The following is a 20,677-nucleotide window of genomic DNA, read 5'->3' as shown; positions in this document are numbered from 1 at the left end:
ACGAAACTCGTGGGAATTAAAATTCAAGCAATTAGAGGAATGTTAGTCAGAGAAAGAGAATAAAATTTAAGAAGAAAGAGAAAAATATGTTAAGACTTGAGATAAATTAAAATTAATAGGCTAATAGTTTACATAAGTTAATAAATATGTCAAATTATTATTTTCGTCAATAACTTGTCTGGTTATGAACTATTGTCCATAATTTATCTGATTATGAACTATAACTTAATAAATTTGTCTATAACTTATCTGATTATAAATTATAACTTGACAAATTATGACCTATTAATTTTTATAACTAAAAATTAGTGAGAAAGAAAGAGATGTAGAAAAAACTTCAGAAACGAAGGGGACTAAACAGGAACAAGAGGGATCCACCGAAGAAGATCCTTCTCCTTCCCTTTTTTCGGAAGAAAAGGAGGATCTGGAAAAAATCGATTTTAAAGAGACACGATATAAAAATAAACCCATTTATGAAACTTATTATCTGGATGTGGATCGGAATCAAGAAAATTCGAAGTTAGAAATATTTAAAGAAAAAAAAGAACTCCTATGGAGTAAATTAATAAAAAGATTATATATACACTAAAAGATAGGAAGAGATTCGACCGACACCTACATATTTAATACCTTCTCCTACGAAAAAACTCGAAATACCAACCCCATTCGTAATTCCATCAATTACTTGTCTATCAAAAAAATGAATTAGTTCAGACAATATTCTTATACCTTGAATTAAAAATGTTGCATAAAAAAAATCAATATAACCCCAATTATACGACCAATCATATGTCACATTTATTATTTTATCCTCAAAAATTTTCAATTTATTAGAAATACCTTTAACAAATGAATTAAATAAATTAAAATTTTGTAAGGATGAATAACCAGGATTATATAAAAAGGATGCTATAAAGATTCTGAAAGAAGCTATACTGACTGAAAAAGTTGCATTTGTTATAAACTCATACCAATTATTTTCTTAAACTTTTCATATCGGCATTTCCTACTATTTCCGTAAAATTTATGGAATGATTTTGCTCTGGTAGAACCTTCTTCTCACTCCTCATCCACAAAATCAGAGACTCGCAACTTACAACCAACCAGTATCCTTCTCTCTCTCTCTCTCTCTCTCTGTCTCTCATGGGTTAACAGTAACACAGAGCGAGCCATGGCTTCTTCTAACGCCTCAACCATGAAACCAACAATCCACTCCTTTTCTCCCTCTCATTCACTCCAATCTCCACCATTCCGCTTCTTCACTCTCTTCTCTTCTTCTTCTTCTTCTGCTCCGATACGACGTCGTAGATTCAGCACCCGCTCTCCTCGCAAGCCCAACCTCAAGTGCCTCACCTCCCGCATCGTCCACCTCACTCGACGACGCCAGCTTCACCAGGTATATATATGCCGTTTTCTCACTATTTTCTCGCCCGCCAAACAAGTGAGAGAGTTTCCAAAACCGTGAATTTGCTGCTTACGTCAATGTTGATGATTGTGATGATAGATAATGGAAGAGGTAAATGTAGCCAAGCGTCGATACGGGAAGCTGAACACGATAGCGATGAACGCCGTCTTGGAGGCGTGTGTGCACTGCGGGGATATCGAGTCTGCTCTCAAGGTGTTCGATGAAATGTACAAACCAGATGGTTGTGGCGTTGATACTGTCACTTACGGTACTTTGTTGAAGGTACTTCATATTGTTTTGAAGAAATTGAATTGACAAATTATCCTTATGGTTTTACTTGTCGCTTGTTATCTGTGAATTTAATAAATTATTGCGGAGTGCGTCTGATCGATAAATGATATTAAAATTTTGAAGGAAATCCCTCATGCACATATGGTTTTGTACTCCGATCATCATCTGAAATTTAAGTTATTTATTTATTTACTTATTTTATGTAAACGAGCTCTCGTAGCACGATCTAAGGACATTTTCGACGGAATTTCAATAGTTGTCGTCAATTTGGAGCATTCTGCAACACTTTGTTAAATTCATGAGCTAATTTGTCAAAATAAAAAAAAAAGATAAGGTAATTTGCCAATCTTAAAAAATTAGGGGGAGATGTTCCAAATGTCCTATTTTAGACAGTCTATAATTTTTTTAAGGTGGGTAAAAAGAAGGAAAGAAGCTTATTTTGTTTATATATATGTTTAATTTTACTTTGTATCAAAGGGAAAGGGGAAGTAAGGATCGATTCACTTTCTCATTTAACAATGTGTTTACTTACAAAATTAGTAATGGAGATTTAGCGTGCCCCACACAATATAGGGAATGAGGAAAGGGACCACCCCTTAATATTGATTCCTTGTCAAAGGGAATGAACGTTAAATTTACTTATCTACCCTTAATGAATTATTATACAATCAATGATTATTTGATTGTGTAAAAGGACATTTTAGTGATTACATTCATAAAATTGCTATTCCTAATTTTAGTCTTAATCCTATTACTTTACTTTCCTTTCTAATCCCATTACCTTTCCCATGACATTCGTTTATGGTTTAGTAAACGTGAATGTGTGTATAATTGTTATAGACCAATGCCATGGAAGGGTCTTTACTTGCTTTGAAAAAGGGTCATCTCTTATTTTGTTTTCTTTTTTGATTGAAGGGTTTGGGTGAAGCGGGTAGAATTGATGAAGCATTTCAATTACTTGAATCAGTGCAACAAGGTACTGCTTTGGGAAGGCCCAAGTTATCAGCGCCTCTTATTTTTGGCTTGTTAAATGCTCTCGTTGAAGCAGGTCAGTGTCACCAATTCAGAGAATAAAAAAAGATACAAGAAATTGTAGTGTTTTTATAAATGTAAGACCAAAACTTAAGTAGTAAAAGAAATTTCTCCTTTTTTTCCGATCATTTTTTTTTGGTCCAGTCTTGCTTGTGCTCAAATTTGTTTTAAGATGTGAAGTGCCGTCTTTTCATGGTTACTTCTCCAATTCATGCTCACTAATGTCTGCCAATTGCAACCTTTTAGTGCAGGAGATTTACGCCGTGCTAATGGGCTCCTTTCTCGATATGGTTTTTTTCTCCGTGAAGGTGGAAGCCCTTTGGTCACAGCTTACAACTTACTTATGAAGGTTCTGCACTGTTCTATTGTTGCTTGAGATGTTTAGATATAGACAATTGTCTTGTATTTACAAGTGCACAAAGTTGGTGTTCAGGGAGAGTCTTCTTTCTCATCTCAGGGATCCATAAACGCGGGCTCTCCTGAGGGTGCAATAGACATGTATAATGAAATATTACGTCTGGGTTTAAACCCTGACAGGCTCACCTACAACACTCTAATCTCAGCATGTGTGAAGACCGACAAGTTGGAGTTGGCATTGCATTTCTTTGAGGAAATGAAGGTCCCAAGCATGTAACTGAAAGGCCAGTTTGGAGCCTAGAATTATACGTTAATTGTTTTAGATAGTTGCCTTGATCAAGAAATAGAAAAAACCTTTTCTGCTCTTTTCAGGACAAAACACAGAAATTCAATTATGATCTTTTCCCAGATGTTGTCACGTACACTATATTACTCAAGGTCCATTTTCTGGCTTTCAATTATACGTCTAACTTGCTATGTCTATTGCCATACATGATACATCTATAGTGTTGATACTATCGAAGATCTTTTTTCTATTCTTTTGTTATTTAGAGAGACAGTTTTGTTTATTTTATTCTTGTTCTCCTTTTCGCTTGGATGTTCCCACCTGGACTTTATCTCAGGAAATTATATATGTGTCTTCCGTTTTGGCAGGGTTTTGGGCAATCCAAGGATCTCCCTACAGTTGAGAAGATTGTATTGGAAATGAAAACATATCTTGATTGTTTTATTGATCGAACAGCATACACTGCAATAGTTGATGCATTGTTGAATTGCGGCTCTATTAAGGGTATGTAATACTGGATTTCATGGGTGTTGGTGGTTATATTTCTTTTGGGCCCAATTTTTGGGGTTGCTTATGGCCCTAAACAGAGCTAAATCTCAAAAGAAAGTCATGTAGCACGCCAAAAATTGTTGAACGTTTGAGATTATGTCATATTCTTAGACGATATTGTCCTTGATAAAGCTTAGTAGCAACCAGGTGGGCATGCGTATTCCTCTCGTCAATGTGCGATAGGATATTGTAAAATCAGATTGTCAGCCACATTACTTCAATTTGTGCAAATGGAACGTGAATGTTAAAATCTACAAGTTTAATGGTAGTAAATGATGTTTAGGTGCTTTATGCGTATTTGGAGAAATGCTAAAGCAGGCTGGTTGGAATAAAGACTTGCGACCAAAACCTCACCTCTATCTTTCCTTGATGCGTGCATTTTCTGTTAGAGGAGATTATAATATTGTGAAAAGTCTACATAAGCGGATTTGGCCAGATACTGCTGGAACCATCTATCCAGCAGTCCAAGAAGAAGCTGATCATCTTCTCATGGTAGCTGCTTTAAATGATGGTCAGGTAATCTGTGCTTCAGCTGTTGTCCACTTGTCTGAGAATTATAGTTCAGCAATAAGTTTTCATGCATAATTTGTATGCTTTTTTCGACCATATAGGCTATAAATTCGCAGTTTCTTTCCCCCTTGTGATGATATTAATATCCTTTTGCTCAGTCTACAATTTTACTTTTGAAAATCTGTTTGCGGTTTGATCAGCATAAGAAGCCTTACTGCTTGGGATCTTTTATGATGTTAACATTCTCTTTTATCCTCTTCTTCTAGGTAGGTATGGCTATAGATTTCCTTTCAAAGATTATAACAAAATGGGGAGGAATATCATGGACAAGTAGAGGAGGCTTGGTAAGTACCATCTGTTCACCTTCCTTGATGACAAAGAAAGGAGGGAGCTAGTACCTATTCTTTCATGTCATCTTTTCTGAGTTTAATAGACTTTAGATGCAAATTGTTAAAAATATTCTCCAAAAATTCTTTTGGAGTACTAGTCCCAACATTAGTTGTACCTCGTCACCGATACCATGCGCCTCCTTGCTCTGCTTTGGGGTGAGCTAGTTCTCCACCTGCGAAGGGCAGTCTGATGTGCAAGTCAGTAGACTATTTCAAAAGTGAGGTAGTGGAGTGCGACGAGTGTACTGAGATGGCTTCGTTTTTATTTATAGTAGAGAAAATCCTAGGGTATGAGACCGTAGACCCTTCATGGGGATCCGTTCAGGTTGTACCTTGGAGGTGTCAGGGTCGTCCATTTTGGCATTGAGTGGCAATCTCCAAATACTCCATAGCATACATTGATATGTCAGACTTCTGGGGGTCATAGATGAGACAATCAACACATGCATGGGATTGTGGCATTGTCCTTACTTGCATACTCATTTGTACCTCAAGCTTGAGATCTAACGGACAAGGTGGTATTAGAGTGCACATTGAGGTAGGGCTGGCCTGAGCGTCCGCCTCAATTGTTGGGCGATGACACCTCTGCCTCGAGTATAGGGTGGCATCACCTCAAATATAGGTGATGATGAGTCCACCTCAAGCATAAAGAGACATCGCCTTGAGTGTGAGGTAGCAGCGCGTCTACTTCAAGCGTAAGGCAGCAAAAGGTGATGCCTATGTCTTTCTTGAGTGTGAGCCAACACGTGGTGTTAGGACTACAGCTCCAACAAATAGCAAGCTGCTGGGTTTTCTTTGACTTGCACATTATAGTTTGATATCGGTCATATTCTCAACTGACTTGTCACAATTAGCCCTTCACACAGAATTATTGCATTTACAACATGCTTATCTTGCACTTTCATATTGTTGAAAATCATTACTCATCCAACTTCTTTTGGTACTGCAGGTTATTATTCGCATAGAAGCCCTGTTGGGTTTTAGCAAATCGGTTTTGAGTCCATATCTACTTCCTCAGGTTTTGATAGTTAATTGCTGGTCTTTGTTTTCTTTTTCATCTCTCCGTTGTGTTTTGGATTTCATTGGAGCAAATAGTCAATTATTAACTAGTGACTGCATGTATTACAGGTATCAGCGGTTTAGGTTCTTTGTAGTAGACATATAATAAGTAGCTCCATTTTTAAAAATTGAATTATTCGTATTCGGCAACTAAAAATGTGAAGGATCTGTATTACTTTGATGGGCATGCTACACCAATTTTCTAGAATATAGCTATTACTAAGTGTACTTGTAATAACCATACCCATCAAAACTTGGCAAAGAGTATCTTTGGTTGATCAAACTGAAAGCAAAATGGGAGAAAAGTCGTAGCTACGCTTGTGTCATATGCTCCCACCAGTAACTGACATTTTGCTGAATGCCAACTGTTTTTCTCACACTTTTTAGGTGTCAATGAGCGACCCGGTTGAAAGATTCATGATACCATTTGAAGCGGCGAAGCCAATTCACGAGGCCCTAGAGTTAAAGAAGGTTATCATGCGTTTCTTTTGTGATCCAGTTGTGCCTGTCAAAGATGACTGGGGTAGCTGCATTGGACTCTTGCACCGTGAAGATTGCAGGGAGGTCGGTATTTTCATTCATTTCATTTAGCTACATGTCCTGCTGTCTTTTTTCTAGATTGGCAACGTAGTCAGATACCATGTTTCGGATGCCTCAACTGCATATATCACTGCACTTCCACTTGACACCTATCTATCGTAATGGTATGCACACATCATTGCACTTCCACTTGACACTCCCATCAACTAGACAACATAGTTTTAGGATAAGTTTAAATCCACGCCCACATCCGATGTCTAGGTCTAAGAGTTCAAATTCATTCATCCTAAGTTAAAAAATTGAAAAAAAAAAAGAAAAAAAAAAAAAAGGAAACCTAGCTGTATTGGTTTTATACTGGTCATAATACACCTAATAATAAGATAAACATAACATAACAATAAAAGAAATTTTGACCAAATCCTCAACAATCGTAACAAATAAATGTAAAATCTTAAAATTTCTAATTGTCTAGATTTCTTGTTCCTCTACAAGTAAGTTTTGGTGATCATTTTTGTGGGCTAACACCCATTTTGAACACTCTATTTTGCAGTTGGATGGTCCGCTATGGACAATGATGAGAAGCCCACCTCCTTATGTTACAACTACGACATCAATCGGGCATGTCGTTAATCTACTCATAGAGAAGAGACATAAAATGGTCGTTGTCGTAAACCCCAATGACGTGTACGACAGAGATTACAGCTCAAGTTTAAGGGCAGTTGGAGTTTTTGCATCTGCACAATTGTCCGACCTCGTCACAACTGAATCAAACTTGCCTAGAGAAAAACCTTCCATTTGTCGAACTTTTTAATTATGTATGGACTGTACAATATTGTCAATTTTCTTTTTTATGTTAAACACGAAAATAATCATTTGCCCATTAATATGGTTTGGGGGTTTTTTTTTTTTTTGTTGCGCTCTTAGTCCATTAATATATATGCTTTTGTTCATAATAAAAAGTCTCATTCAAGCATTAATGATTATCATAGCTCTAATGTATAAATTCATTTCCTCTGGAAATTTTCTTGCTCATTGACATGATTCTGTAAATCAAATGTTTTATATTAAACATGAACAATTGTCTATGATTCAAGGCTCCAATGTACAGGTTCATTTACTGCGGAAAATTTTCTTGCTTATTAACATGTTTCTTTTAATTCAAATGTTTTATTTTAAGCCAAAAGGCTTGGGTAATCAACCAAAAAACAAAAACAAAAATAAAAAAAGCAAAAGAACCAAAAAAAAAAAAGAGGCACTCAGAATGAAAAGGACTTTAATGTGTTCACGGAAAATTATCATAGATTTTCAACCTCATGCTGAAACGATATCCTCATAGTGCCCATTCATGGAACGATTAGAAAAAATGTTAAAGAAACGAAAATAGATCAATAAAAAAAATAAATCAGTAAATCCATAAATCCCCGTTCCCAGGTATATATATATATATATATATATCATATATATAGATTGATAAAACCATAATAAATCCTATTTGTTCAGGAAGAAAGGAAAAATTAGAAAGAAAAGAGCGAATCATCAGGAGTTGTGGATCCTTTAACATCAAGGAGAGTATCTCAGACGACCGTCGTGAGAAAATTAAATCCGTACTCATCATTTGATTTAAACGATTTGTAATCGAAAATGAAAAGCAAGAACAAAAACGAGAAACAAGAAGGAATAGAGAAGCTGAAGAAGAAGGAGAGAAGGGAACTGCAGAAACGAGTAGAGGAACGCACGCCGACGAGACTTTAGTAGGGGAATGAGAACTGGGGTGTGTAACACCAAAACATTGATTTATATAGTGAAAACTTATTCTGATCCAACGGCTGTGATCATTCACTTAACGAAAGCCTAGCACTTGGATCTGCGAATAAGTTGCTACCCTTCCCTTCCGCGCCACCCATTGTTTTTTGGACATTTTAGTCATTTCACATTAAAATCTAACAAGTTAGAGAGATGGGTGTTTACCATATTAATAATACATTATTTTTGGAGAAAATTACCAATTCTATTTTTTTTAATTATCTGACTTATGAAAAGTATTCTTTAAAAAAAATTTATCTCTTGATTAGTTATAATCTAAAAGGTAAAAATATATTAACTAATGTTAAGGGGTTGAAAGAAAATGAATTATATTTCATTTTTAAGGAGTATTTTTAAAAATTATCCTTAATGTAATGGGCTCTTTTTTAAGTAAAGATGAAAGTTTGGACGTTTGACCTGACAGATTCCAAAGTTTTCTAATAAAAATTTCACTAGAGAGATATAACAGTTTATTAATAATACATTATTATAAATTATCGATATTTATTAATTTAAACCTTGATAAAATTATGAAGCACATTTTTTTTTTTATGGTTGTGTCCTAACATGTGAAATTATTAACATTTTTTGTCATTCTCTCTTTCTCTCTCAAATGAAAAACAGAGCAAATGTGTATAGTGTTTGACTGGAGTTTGGTGCCGCATCCAAACGCGTCATTGGGCTTCCGGCCGTGAAAGTTTGGCATCAGACTCGTCTCGACGCCGACTTTCCCGTGGTGGTGGCTATGTGTGGAGTGGTGCATGTTGTTGAGGCGGATCTAACTTGCTTTAGAGGTTAGTTGCCGTTTGTTTAGACTGTTATTTCTAACGTGTTCGTCAGCCAATGGCCACACTCTCTTGGAATGTTGGTCCGTGTGGTGGTGTGCTCGTTTAGTTTAGTTGTGGTGTCTATTAGACTGGGTATTGGCAGTGTTTTGTAGTTTTAGCGCTATGGAGGTCTGCCCCTCTGAAAGCTACCATTAATCAAAGTGGTTTTTTCAAAATGAGCTTTATGTGTGCTCAAGACCTCGTTCGTTTCGCTGATTCGAGTTTTGCTACAGTAAAAAGCTCTCGCAAACAATCACATCTAACTTTTTTACTACAGTAAAAAGTTTTCACATACAATCACATTTCAACTCAAATTTTAAATTCGAATCATCGAAATGAACGAGGCTAAATTAACATTATATCGTGATATCTATAACTTTGTTTAATTTCAATACAATCTCCCTTTAAAAAAAATAAGTACTCTTACTAAATTGCACATAGAGCTCAAAAAGGGCCACTCGGCCCAGCCCTTCCAAGCAGAAAACAAGATCCAATGTCACTTGTTGGATTCTATACGGACATGAACCTTGCATGTATTTTATAGTAAAGATTTTAAACATCTAATGAACAGAAAAACTAATTTGAGATAATTTAAATAAAGAAAAAAGTACATAACTTATCATGATTATAGTTTTGTGCATATTTATTATTTATGAACCCATTTAATTCATGCATTCAAAGAAGTAATTGTTGATTTGGTATTTAAAATTTGAATTTTTTTATAAAAAAAAACACTATAATATAATCAAAACCATAAATTTAAACTCCTATATTATTCTAAATAAGTATCATTATCGTCTTGATTTTATTTTTATTAATTAAATGCTACTTTTTTATCTTTTAGCGGAGTGGTAAAGTATTAATGAGATTTTTTTTAATAAATAAATGAGAAATGAGAATTATTATTATTTTTTTGAATAAATAAATGAGAATTCTTTCGGTAACGTTTTAAAAATTGAGACCAAAATATTTGATCTATAATTAGACTGAAAATAAGGCATCATTTTCACAAAAACCAATCCCCAAGGCCACCGTTGGCAACTAAAACCAACAGTGCAAGTCTAGGCATCATTTTCACAAAAACCAGGCAGATCGGCACCGATAGTTCTGATTTCGTTTCGTTTCCAAAGCCAAAACCCTAAAACCTAGAGAGAGAGAGAGAGAGAGAGGGAGAATGGCGTTTAGAGGGAAGGAGATGATGAAGAACATAGTGAAGAAAGTGGAAGAGAAAAAGCTGACACCAGGAATGAAGGACTCTATGAAGAAATACGTACCAGATTCCAATATCGTCATGAATCGGGCCAAGCGAGGCATCTTCGCCGGCAAACACATCCGCTTCGGCAATCGCGTCAGCGAAGACGGTGGCAACAAGTCTCTCTCCCTCTCTCTCATATTCCTGTTTTTGCTAGTGAAAATTTTGACCTCTTTTTTTGAATTGGGAGAACTAGGTATTAGTGATTTTGAGCTTTGATTTCTGATTTTGCTTTTTTTTTTTCCTTCCGATTTTCCTTGTAATTTGATAGTTGCAGTGCTTGAACTGAGTTACGAGTTGGCTTTTGATTTTCATTTCTTTGAATAAGTTTGGAATGCAGTATGTTTAACAATTTTTCCATATGGATCGCCATGCGAACTGCAATTCAGAAAGAAAAAGAACAAAGCTTTAGGGTTTATGTTTGCATAGGGTATAGAGAAAAGGCCATCAATTTTAAGTTTGTCATTTCAATTCTAAACTTTGCAGATAATATGTCAGCGGTTCATTTCAATTTTAATTTTTTTTTTCCATAGGGTATATAATTTTTGTAGCTATATGTTTATAGTTCGTTTCAGTTTTCCCCATACTGGATAGGGAAAAAACCATCAATTTGTCCAGGAACTTATTTTACATTTGAGCTTCCATAGCTGAGTTATGATTATTATAATCTTTTTTTTAATGTCTGACTGGGATCAGAATTTTGTTAACTTGGGAAAGAAAAAACGAGTTGTTTCGTTAGTATATCCTGCCCTTTCTTAGTTATAAATTATAATTATTCCTTTTGAGCTGAAATGGCGTTGGCTTGTAATGGCCATATTAGCTATGTAGAAGTGTTTGCATTCTAAGCTATATGAGTGGCACTGTATAAGTGTAAAGCACCATCCTATGAGCATTCGATTTTGGCATCTGGAAAGTGGTTCTAATTCTTTGAAATTGATTGCACCTATGGTGTGTTACTTAGATTCGGATATTGATAACACGTAAATTTAAATGGTATTGTATTACAAGGCATGTCGATACAAATGGTTGGGATATGAAAGGACTGTATTACTTGATTGAACTTGAAGTCTTGGAATTTACTTGGGAACTCAACTGATTGTTAAGAACTTTAAGACTGTGAATGCTTTGTTTTGTATATGTTGATGATGATGACTCAAGTCGGAACAAGGACATCAATTTATGTGTAGTCTGATAAAAGTTTGCTGTGGATACTAGATATGTAACTGGCGTTACCCAAAATTTTGTTCTATCAAGCCGCCATTTTACTTGGAATGAAGCTGGCTTGATTGTGAAAAATTCAGTTTTAACAGTTGTTATTACGAATCCATTTACTTATATTACCCTGTATTTTCCCCCCTTCTCAGGCTACTTCTGATGTAGAAATTTCATAATCTGTTTCATATTTTTATCTGTGATGGCTGTGCCATTTTTTTCCCCAATAAAGGACGTGACTGCTATTTGCAAAATGAACACGATAATATGCTCACTCTAATCTTGTACTATTAACTTATGTCGTCATTGTAGTACTTATTCGAACTTTTCCTTGTTCGCAATGATGACAGGACAAGGAGGTCATGGAAGCCGAATGTGCAGGAAAAGCGTCTCTTCAGTTACGTCTTAGACCGGCATATTAGAGTCAAAGTCACCACCCACGCCCTCCGTTGCATAGACAAGGCTGGTGGGATTGATGAGTACCTGCTGAAAACGCCTTACCAGAAGATGGACACGGAGATGGGTCTCTTTTGGAAGGCAAAAATCGAAAAGCTGTACGAAGAGCTTGGGAAAACGGAGGTGCTCTTCTTCTCACCTGAGGATGAAGCCAAGTTTGCTGAGGAATTTGAAGAAATGAAGCTAACTGAGAGGGTAGCTCGCAGTGAAGCGAGGAGACAAATGTATGGTTTGTGGTATAAACAGAAGCAGGTTGAGGAAGAAGGTGCAGACGGTGAAACTGACGAGAAAGCACCGAGGACTAATGTGTCTCCGGAGCAGGGAGCTGTAATTTATAATTTCTAAGTCCCAAGATCATTAGAATTACTGTCAGTGATTTTTTTTTTTTTTCGTTGGTGTTGTTTAGGAGAAATTATTTTGAAGGCAACAATATCAGAAAATAGAAACAAAGTTATTGAGACTGGTGAATAATCCAATGTAATTCGAATTTTTGTGGTCACTAGAAGGATTAATAACCATGATTCAGAGTCATTTTCGTTTTACGTGTGTTTTTTGTATAAAAAAAATACTGTAGTGAGTAACGAATTATAGTTCGAATCATAGCACGAATCCCCTCCTAAACGTCCCTAAGTTTATCTTTAGGTACAAAGCTAGGAGTAAATGCAACAACTTGTTTTCTCTTTCTTTTGTTTTTTTTTTTTTAAAAAAAGTGTGCTTGAAAATAGCTTTTGCTGTTTGTGCTTTTCCAGGATTTTCTTTCGATTGCGTGTTTCGTCAGGGAGAAAGAAACAAAAAGGGCAAAGTTTATTTGAAATCAATTTCTCTAGGTACTGAAGGAAAATCATAGGCAATACTATTTCTATCTATTTGAACAACTTCTTTTTCTTTTGTGGTCATAAAGCGTCTTTATTTTCACTCTGACCTTGTGATTCTTTCTTTATGTCGATGCGTAGTTGCGTACGGGAAAAGAAATTGTTACGAGTAAATTATACTTTTTTTCTTCTGGAAATCAGTTACTAGAAAGACAAAAACAGAACCTAGGCAACTAAACGCTCTAAAAACAACACAAGAAAAATGCATCCTAGGCCTAATGGTGAAACATCATCGTATCATGAGCTCAATGACATTTAAGGTGGATGGTTTTTACCTCAATCCTGCAATATATATATATATATATATGTGTGTGTATCTATATACATATTTTATATCAGTGCCAGTAATCTAATGGGAACTTCTATGGCATGCATTTTTGTTTCTATGAGTAGAAATTGTGTTTTAACAGTTAAATTAGTTTTTCAATGGTCTGATTGATAATAAAAGCAACAATTTTAAGTCGCATGACTGCACGTTATAAATTTTTAATGTAAACATGTACAACTCACACGGTTAAAAAATTAATCCAACAATTGAAAACAACAATTCCTATCAAGTAAAAAATACACGTTCTACTATAAAGGTTCCTAATTTAGTACCCATAATCAATTGTCTTATTACTTTTCTTTTTGACATACATTTTTGACTGGACTGCATCATTTTAAAGTTCCCAAGTCCCAGGAACCAGACTCGAAGACGAATAATTTTCTTTCATTGACCTTGACCTAAACTAACGTAACCTTACAATTCATATTTAGTTGTGTATGATGACCAAAACATAGTTAGCAAGAAATATATACCCTAAAAAGTAATACAGCCAACCAAATAAAAAACTAATATGTAGCTTCTTAATAAATGCACTATTATATTCTACAACAAACAATACAAATATGGGGTATTGGGATTACTCCCTCAATTTTTTAGGGTTGCCGACTTACCCTAAATTTAAAAAAAAAAAAAAAAAATTGTAACAAATTTCTCTTAATTTATTATTATTTTTTTTTGATAAACTTGATTTATCAAAATGCTATAGAATACCACAAATTGATTATGATTGTTAAAGTTTGATATAAAAAAAATCCTCATACATGTTATATAAACTCGTTTGAAGGAAGAGAGTAAAATATGATATAGGATGAAATATGTACTTAAAGGCGTTTTCTTCCAAATTATTACATCATAAATCGATTTAAATTACTCCAACCTATTTTAGTACATCCAAGGGTGATTTGCCACGAGCTCAAAGCGTAACAAACATAAACAATTTGACAATCTACTAGAACTAGTACTCCAAATTCCAATCACTACAAAAGTGACATTAATTCCAAAAGGCCCCATTCAAATTCTGACATGTAAACATGTCTTAGCTAATCACAACAAGAACAGCCATGTGACTTTAGAAATCCCACCACAATTCTCTTCTCTGTAACTCCAACGCAAGTAAGTGTAACCTTCGCGTCCAATAAATTCTAACACGCTTTCTTCTGCTCTCAAGCCAAATAATACTAATAACAATAATATAATGTAATAATAAAAAAAAATCAAATATATTACTACTATCTTGTCGAGCAATTCTCAGTCTAGTTCTTGTCCCTATAAAACCCCTCACAATGCACTCACTTTTGTCTGAACATAACAAATAAAACATTTCACTCCAACAAATTGTTTTAACATTAACAAATGGCCAGGGACAGTTTTTCTTCAGTCGCAAGCCACTTGAAGATGGCACTAATAACGAAGATGAAGTTTGTCTTGCTCAGCTTCAAGCTATGCAAATGGCGTTTCTCAAAGAATACAATGAGAAATCACGCCGGAAGGCGAAGTCGGAGCTTTAATGGCGGCGGTCGACGGGGCTTGTGTGGCTGCCTTGAAGATGATGTTAAGAGTTCTAGCATGATCAGAAGGCTGCAGAGGACTAGAAGTAGTGCTCATGCTAATTCCAACTATGATTATGATGATGATGATTATGATTATGATTATGATGATGTTGATCGGAGGGCTGAGATTTTTATCAACAATTTTCGATCCCGGCTATTAATGGAAAGAGAGGTTTCTTTGAAGCTAAGGTACTGCGAAAGGGAATAGCTTGAATGGAGAAGTTAAAAGGGAAATTTATTGCTTTCAAGTACGATTTTATTTCTTTGGTTTAAAGTTGTTGCATTTTCATTTGGTTCTTGGTGAAATTTTGGCATACTGTGTAGTAGATATTGATTGGTTAGAGACAGATTGGTGGCTACTTTGTTTTTATTAATTGGCTATTTGAACATTCCATAGCAAATAAATAAACATTAAGTTCCTTCAAGGCCCTATATGTTAGACTCTAACATTGTTCAATTTTATGATTCATTTGTGCCCTAATTCTTACATTTATAAAACTCCCCTTTTAGTCAGAATTTGTTGTTTTGGAATATATATATTATCAAACCCAGACCCCTAATTATTTTTGAGAAGGCACTATCACCAACTAAATCAAAATCTTAAAAAACAATATTATAATATAAAAATAACATTCCTGTTAGAAAAGGCCAAAGGATAGTTCTTTTAGTAACAATGCCCACATATTCAATAGTATATGGGACCAACTGAAACAAACTAGTAAAACCTTAGTAACTAACTGCGTGACGTTTTAAAAGTCAAAGATTAAAGTGGGATTGAAATTAAATCTCAAAGACCATTTATGCGATTAACTCATAATATGTAGTAGAAAATAGTAATCTAAAAAAGAAAGAGTAGAGAATAAACTATTCCAGTGCCAACCTAGTTGCTCCTATGTAGGTGGATTTTATACCATAAAATTAGAATCCCCATTCCAATTTCACAAATTTTGCTAACTTTATAACTTATTAGTATATTTCAACAGAAACATTTGTAATGAATGTACAATTTACAAATATACCAACAAATTGCAAACAAAAATTAATCAGGTATGACCAAACACACTGTGCCCATATCTTTATCATAGAGATTATTCTAAAATCTCCATTTTCACCCTACTTAACTTGCTTCTCTCATTACATGAATCTCTTTCTTTTTGCACCCCATCACTTGGCTGCAGATTCATAATCAATGACAGTCTCAAAGGCACCAACCAAAGCCTTAACCTTGTTCTTCCTCTTCTCCAAGAGCTTACTAGCAGTCTCTTCAATCACATCATTATATGCCACTTGAGATTCCTTCTTCCCACCACCTTGTGCTGATTTCTTCACAATTCCTTCTGATTTTGTCTCTGAAGTATTTCCTAAATCCTCCACATTCTCATCACTAATTTCTCCTATTTCCTTTGACTTAACCCCGTCCTCTTTCCCTTCCTTGTCACCACTACCTACATTGTCAATATTCTTGTTTTCTAGCTCCTGAGTTTCTTCTTTCACAACCTCTTCAGCCTCTTCTTTGATCAGTTCCTCGACTTTCGTCTCCTCATTTTCGATACTCTCTTTAGTAATTTGGTGACTAGTTTCACTAGTAGTACAATTACTGGTTTCATCTTTGTTATGATTCTCTTGTTCTCCTACTTCACTCTCATCTCCAGGCTTCTCTTCTTCTCCTTCTTCTTCTTCAGTACTTTCTAGCTTTTTATGATCAGTATCTTCATTATCATCATCAGATGTTACTAGTTCTTCTGAAACTATGGTGATATCACAAGGCTTAGCCTTAGTCTCATCCTGATGATCATGACCATGATCATCAATACTCTCATTTTCATGATTTTCTTCGGATTTCGGTTCATCTTCTGGTGCAACTTTAACCAGCTCAGTCTGATGATCATCGCCATCTACCACCACATTATTACTATCAACAACTTCATGAACCAAGGATTCTTTAGCCAATTCCTCATCTTTGGCCACTTCATTGTTATCTTTAGTACTACTCTTCGGATCAGCCCCTCTTCCACTAGGGCCTTCCTTCCTAACGAAAATCTCAGCGCCCTTCTTCACACTCTTCGCGTACAATGTCTGCGGTTTTGTTGTAGGCCTTGGAGCAGTTTTCGAAGCGGTCTTGGAGGAGAAGGACGATGACCTTACAGGCACCGTACTTCTCTCGGGCACAACCTTCTGGGGTCGAGAAGCTGGCGATGGTGGCTTGTTGTCGAAGGATCTTCTTCGGTTTAGTGATGGCTTGGGGGTGGCGGAGTCTTGGCGGGAGCTTATGGTGGGCTTCAGATAGTTAGGGACTTGTTTTTCTGTGGAAGATGAAGATGGTTTGTGAGTAGAAGAGGAGCCTTGTGTTGTGGAGGATTTTGTGGATGTGGTTTTGGCTTGGGAATTTGAAGGTATTGTTGTGGCAACCCTTTCCTTCTTGGCCAAGGCAGTAGTACTAGTACTACTATTGCTATGATCTTTTGCTTTAGTTGCCATGAAATTGTCTCCTAAGTGATTAAAACCTGCATAATTTGCAAAGGAATTAGTAAACTATGTCTGACAAAATCTGATGAAAGGGCATAGTTTATTAACGTTCATTTTCTGTTAAAGATTCTCCTTATTAACATTACCTAATTACCTAATAGTTTTTTAAACTTGTTTCTCTTGAGATGACGAGTTAGACAACAATTTTGGTGCATAATTCCAAACCGGTCGAATCATAGAAAATTTTAGCCCATTTTTCTATATGTGATCATATATGTTCAATGAGTGTATCAATGTTACACTATAATCAATACTTCAAAAAATTTGTGCCAAACATATGAAGGTATAAATATGTGTGCATAGATATATATGCAAGGAAAACTGTTAAGCCCAGTGGAGACGTCCAAATGTTTTTAATAATACTTTGTTTGTGGGCTTGGTATGGGCTCCCAAACCCAATCCATGCCAAGGCTCTTTGTCATTGTAGAATGTAGACCATGTAGTCAAATAAAATACGGAAATAGTATGAAGTAGGTTCATATGAAAAGCTTAAAAAAAGTATATAGGTTAATTTTTTTTTTAAAAATTAATAGGTCATAACTTGTTAAGTTATAGTTTATAACTAAATAAGTTATGGATAAACTTATCAAGTTCTGATTCATAACTAGATAAATTATGAATAAAATTGTCAAATTATGGTTCATAACCAGATAAGTTATGGACAATAACTTGTCAAGTTATGGTTCATAACCAGACATGTTATAGACAAAAATAATAATTTAACCTATTTATTAACTTATATAAACTATTGACCTATTAATTTTAATTCATCTCAAGTTTTTATCTATTTCCCTCTTTCTCCCAATAAAATAAATTCAGAGGGAAAAAAAAAGGAGAGAGTGAGTTATAAGGAGTTGGTGTAACAAAAAAGAACAGTAAGTCCTAAATTAAAAAAAAAAGAAAAGAAAAAAGAAAAAAAACACTGATGAATCCTTCAAATAGGCAAAAAGAAAAAGAAAAAAGAAAAGCATTTAAGCATCTTTATCAAACAATGCTATCAAAGCAAATAGGACTATTACAGTCAAATCCAAAAGCTGCTCATTAAATGGAGGCTTTCATCATTCACATTTTTGGTGTGTTTGACTCAGGGGAACTATAAAGTTTCTGATGATTCTTGATCGTCAAAAATTTCAATTACATCATTGTGATCAAGTGGACATTTTTTTTTTTCCCTCTTTCCACTATAAGGACCAAGAGGACTATTAACCCATGTACATGCCGTGTGAGTCACGGTCACCACACTCTCGGCTCAGTATTCTGGCTCCCTACTTGTAAGCTAAGCCTAAAGGTTTAGAAAAATGTTTGATCATTATCAATGTTAAGCACTACAATTAATAGAAAATAAGTATTGTTTATGAAATCTTATACTGTATGACTTACATTTGACTATTATATGATGTTTGACATTATCAGTAAAATGTCCAAAATACTTTTTCAAATTCTATTATACTTGAGCTCGAAATGAATCTAATCAATCTACCTTAACAAAATATAAAACAAAACAAAAAAAAGCAAATGCATTTCCCATTTGCTAAAATGTAAAAGCAAATAATATGTTATTGGGTCTTAAAGAGCTCTCGAAGCTCAACAATACAAAGACTCAAAGTGTTTTTTTTTTTTTTTTAAACGAAAAATCCTCTAAATTATTGTAGCCCGGTTTCGTGGGTTTTGTATGTTCTATTTCTGTTTCATCAAAAAGTTATTTTCTTACTTCTTTCTTTTTCTTTCCCTTTTTGGAAATTCGTTCTTTCTTTCCTGTCTGTCACTTTGTCCATTCACTCAAGAACACGCATATGCAGATACAAAAATAATTTAATTTCTCTGATGCTCGTAATAACTGCATAGTTTTGTCGCATCATGATATTGTCTTTGTCTCTGTAGCTTATGAAATATGAATACTTAAATTTTGTAGGTGAAGTTATTTAAAAGAAAATGATAGAAAGTGGTCCAGCAACGCCACTTGCACATATGTAAATAAGAACTCCGAAATAAGCCTTAGCCAAAAACTAGCTACTAGAAATCACATATATTTCGGTAAAAACTAACATATCAATCAAAAGGGAAAAAAGCACTATAATTAGCCCATAAATAACCTTTTCTTTTTAATTGAATCACCTAATAAACAAATTAAAAGGCAACAACTACATATCAATATCATGATTTGAGAGTTTTTTTTTTTTTTTTTTTTTTTTTGTCCTTGGTCAGATTTCCTTGGATAGTTGCATTCTTAAATATTAAGTTATATCAAATTCACTTCTCCTAAAAAATGTTAAAACACATTTAATAAAAATTTTGATGATTATAAAACGTTCACTATCAATAAGGTATTTTTTTTTCATATCTTCCCAAAAATTCCCCATTGTTTATGCTTACATTTTAATTTGAAAAGAGACATTGAGCTATGTGTTTTAATGATTATGCATGTTCACTACATTCTACATATAAGGGACACAAATACAAAGTTTACTATTAGTAGTAAGTTAGCTACAAACATGTATCATGGCTTAAATGAGAACTAAAAACTCTCTTTTTTCTATTTTCATTACCAGACAATTGCTAGTGCAATCTAAAGGACAGTCCTTTCTTCTATCTATTAATTATATGTAAAAAGAAAAGGCTGAGAGAGAGAGAGAGAGAGAGAGATCGTCATCTGTCCGTGGGAGCCACTGTTACTTATGAGTGGGTTGGAGCTCAGATGGGCCCCTGGCCCACCCTTTTTGGGCTACATGTTTTATTGTTTTCCTATATTCTTTACACTACAATATTCCTTTTTTGATTGAATTACACTTCAATGTTCTTGGTATTATTTGGCCCCCACAGAGAACTTTAGTAGTTTCAATATAAAGATTAGAGAATATAATGCTCTTCTCTTAATTATTAATTGTCGTGGTTCCCACTTATGCATGTTTGTCCCTTAGAATAGGTAAACTAGAAAGTAAACAAATAATGGAAAAAAAAAGATGCAGGAGAACAAGGAAAACCTTTTGAAAAACTAATAATCATGAAATCGAAATCATCAATCCATGGAAATTAAAGAGGAAGTACAGCAAATCACAAGAATAAAGTCTGTAGATTCTCTACCACCCAAAAGCAGAAAAACAATCATAATGGGACATCTTTTATAATATTATAGAATAACATATATAATTGCACTATATATATCTTTAGACCTCGTTATATGCAACAAAATGAAGCAAACGTACAAAAAAAAAAAATCATAGGGAGAGATTTAAGAGATATACGGCATAAGCAATGGAGTAGAGTAGATTTGTAGGGCAACACGTGCAATTTCATTTTGTTTTTATTCAAGAAATATTCAAAAAAATACTAAAGAAAGAGTAAATTTGTAGAGAAAGAGATTTTTAAGTAACGTACCTTAGTTGATGATCAAAACCCAATAAACGATCATGGAAGAGTAAAATTGAGGGAACAA

At 34.6% G+C, this 20,677-nt stretch overlaps 4 protein-coding genes and 1 non-coding gene across 6 annotated transcripts; 3 read left to right on the top strand and 2 right to left on the bottom strand.

The window, feature by feature from the left end:
* Positions 1–1,012: 1,012 nt before the first annotated feature.
* Positions 1,013–7,331, top strand: LOC21402757 (pentatricopeptide repeat-containing protein At5g10690). 2 transcript variants are annotated; one of them, XM_024175900.1, is made up of 12 exons: positions 1,013–1,396; positions 1,505–1,687; positions 2,612–2,744; positions 2,980–3,077; positions 3,186–3,347; positions 3,458–3,523; positions 3,740–3,875; positions 4,204–4,436; positions 4,697–4,774; positions 5,769–5,837; positions 6,266–6,442; positions 6,969–7,331. In XM_024175900.1, the coding sequence occupies exons 1-12, from the start codon at positions 1,172–1,174 to the stop codon at positions 7,227–7,229; spliced, it is 1,821 nt and encodes a 606-aa protein (XP_024031668.1). In that variant the 5' UTR covers positions 1,013–1,171; the 3' UTR covers positions 7,230–7,331. The 2 variants fall into 2 exon arrangements, with proteins under 2 accessions (XP_024031668.1, XP_010112101.1); XM_010113799.2 differs by lacking the exon at positions 3,458–3,523.
* A 618-nt stretch (positions 7,332–7,949) lies between these two features.
* LOC112094589 lies at positions 7,950–8,040 on the bottom strand. The gene has a single exon (XR_002903616.1). It is a non-coding gene; the product is annotated as a small nucleolar RNA Z161/Z228 (small nucleolar RNA).
* A 2,035-nt stretch (positions 8,041–10,075) lies between these two features.
* Positions 10,076–12,524, top strand: LOC21402756 (54S ribosomal protein L24, mitochondrial). Its single transcript, XM_010113798.2, has 2 exons — positions 10,076–10,419; positions 11,863–12,524. The coding sequence occupies exons 1-2, from the start codon at positions 10,223–10,225 to the stop codon at positions 12,311–12,313; spliced, it is 648 nt and encodes a 215-aa protein (XP_010112100.1). The 5' UTR covers positions 10,076–10,222; the 3' UTR covers positions 12,314–12,524.
* A 1,997-nt stretch (positions 12,525–14,521) lies between these two features.
* Positions 14,522–14,926, top strand: LOC21402755. The gene has a single exon (XM_010113797.1). The coding sequence runs from the start codon at positions 14,522–14,524 to the stop codon at positions 14,924–14,926; it is 405 nt and encodes a 134-aa protein (XP_010112099.1).
* Positions 14,927–15,882: 956 nt separating this feature from the next.
* LOC21402754 (sodium/potassium/calcium exchanger 1) lies at positions 15,883–17,196 on the bottom strand. The gene has a single exon (XM_010113796.1). The coding sequence runs from the start codon at positions 17,194–17,196 to the stop codon at positions 15,883–15,885; it is 1,314 nt and encodes a 437-aa protein (XP_010112098.1).
* Positions 17,197–20,677: the final 3,481 nt, after the last annotated feature.

Source organism: Morus notabilis, unplaced genomic scaffold (genome assembly GCF_000414095.1).
Source record: "Morus notabilis unplaced genomic scaffold, ASM41409v2 Scaffold848, whole genome shotgun sequence".
NCBI classification, from domain to species: domain Eukaryota; kingdom Viridiplantae; phylum Streptophyta; class Magnoliopsida; order Rosales; family Moraceae; genus Morus; species Morus notabilis.
Note: the sequence above shows the minus strand (reverse complement) of the source record. Positions and strands in the feature narration are given on the sequence as shown.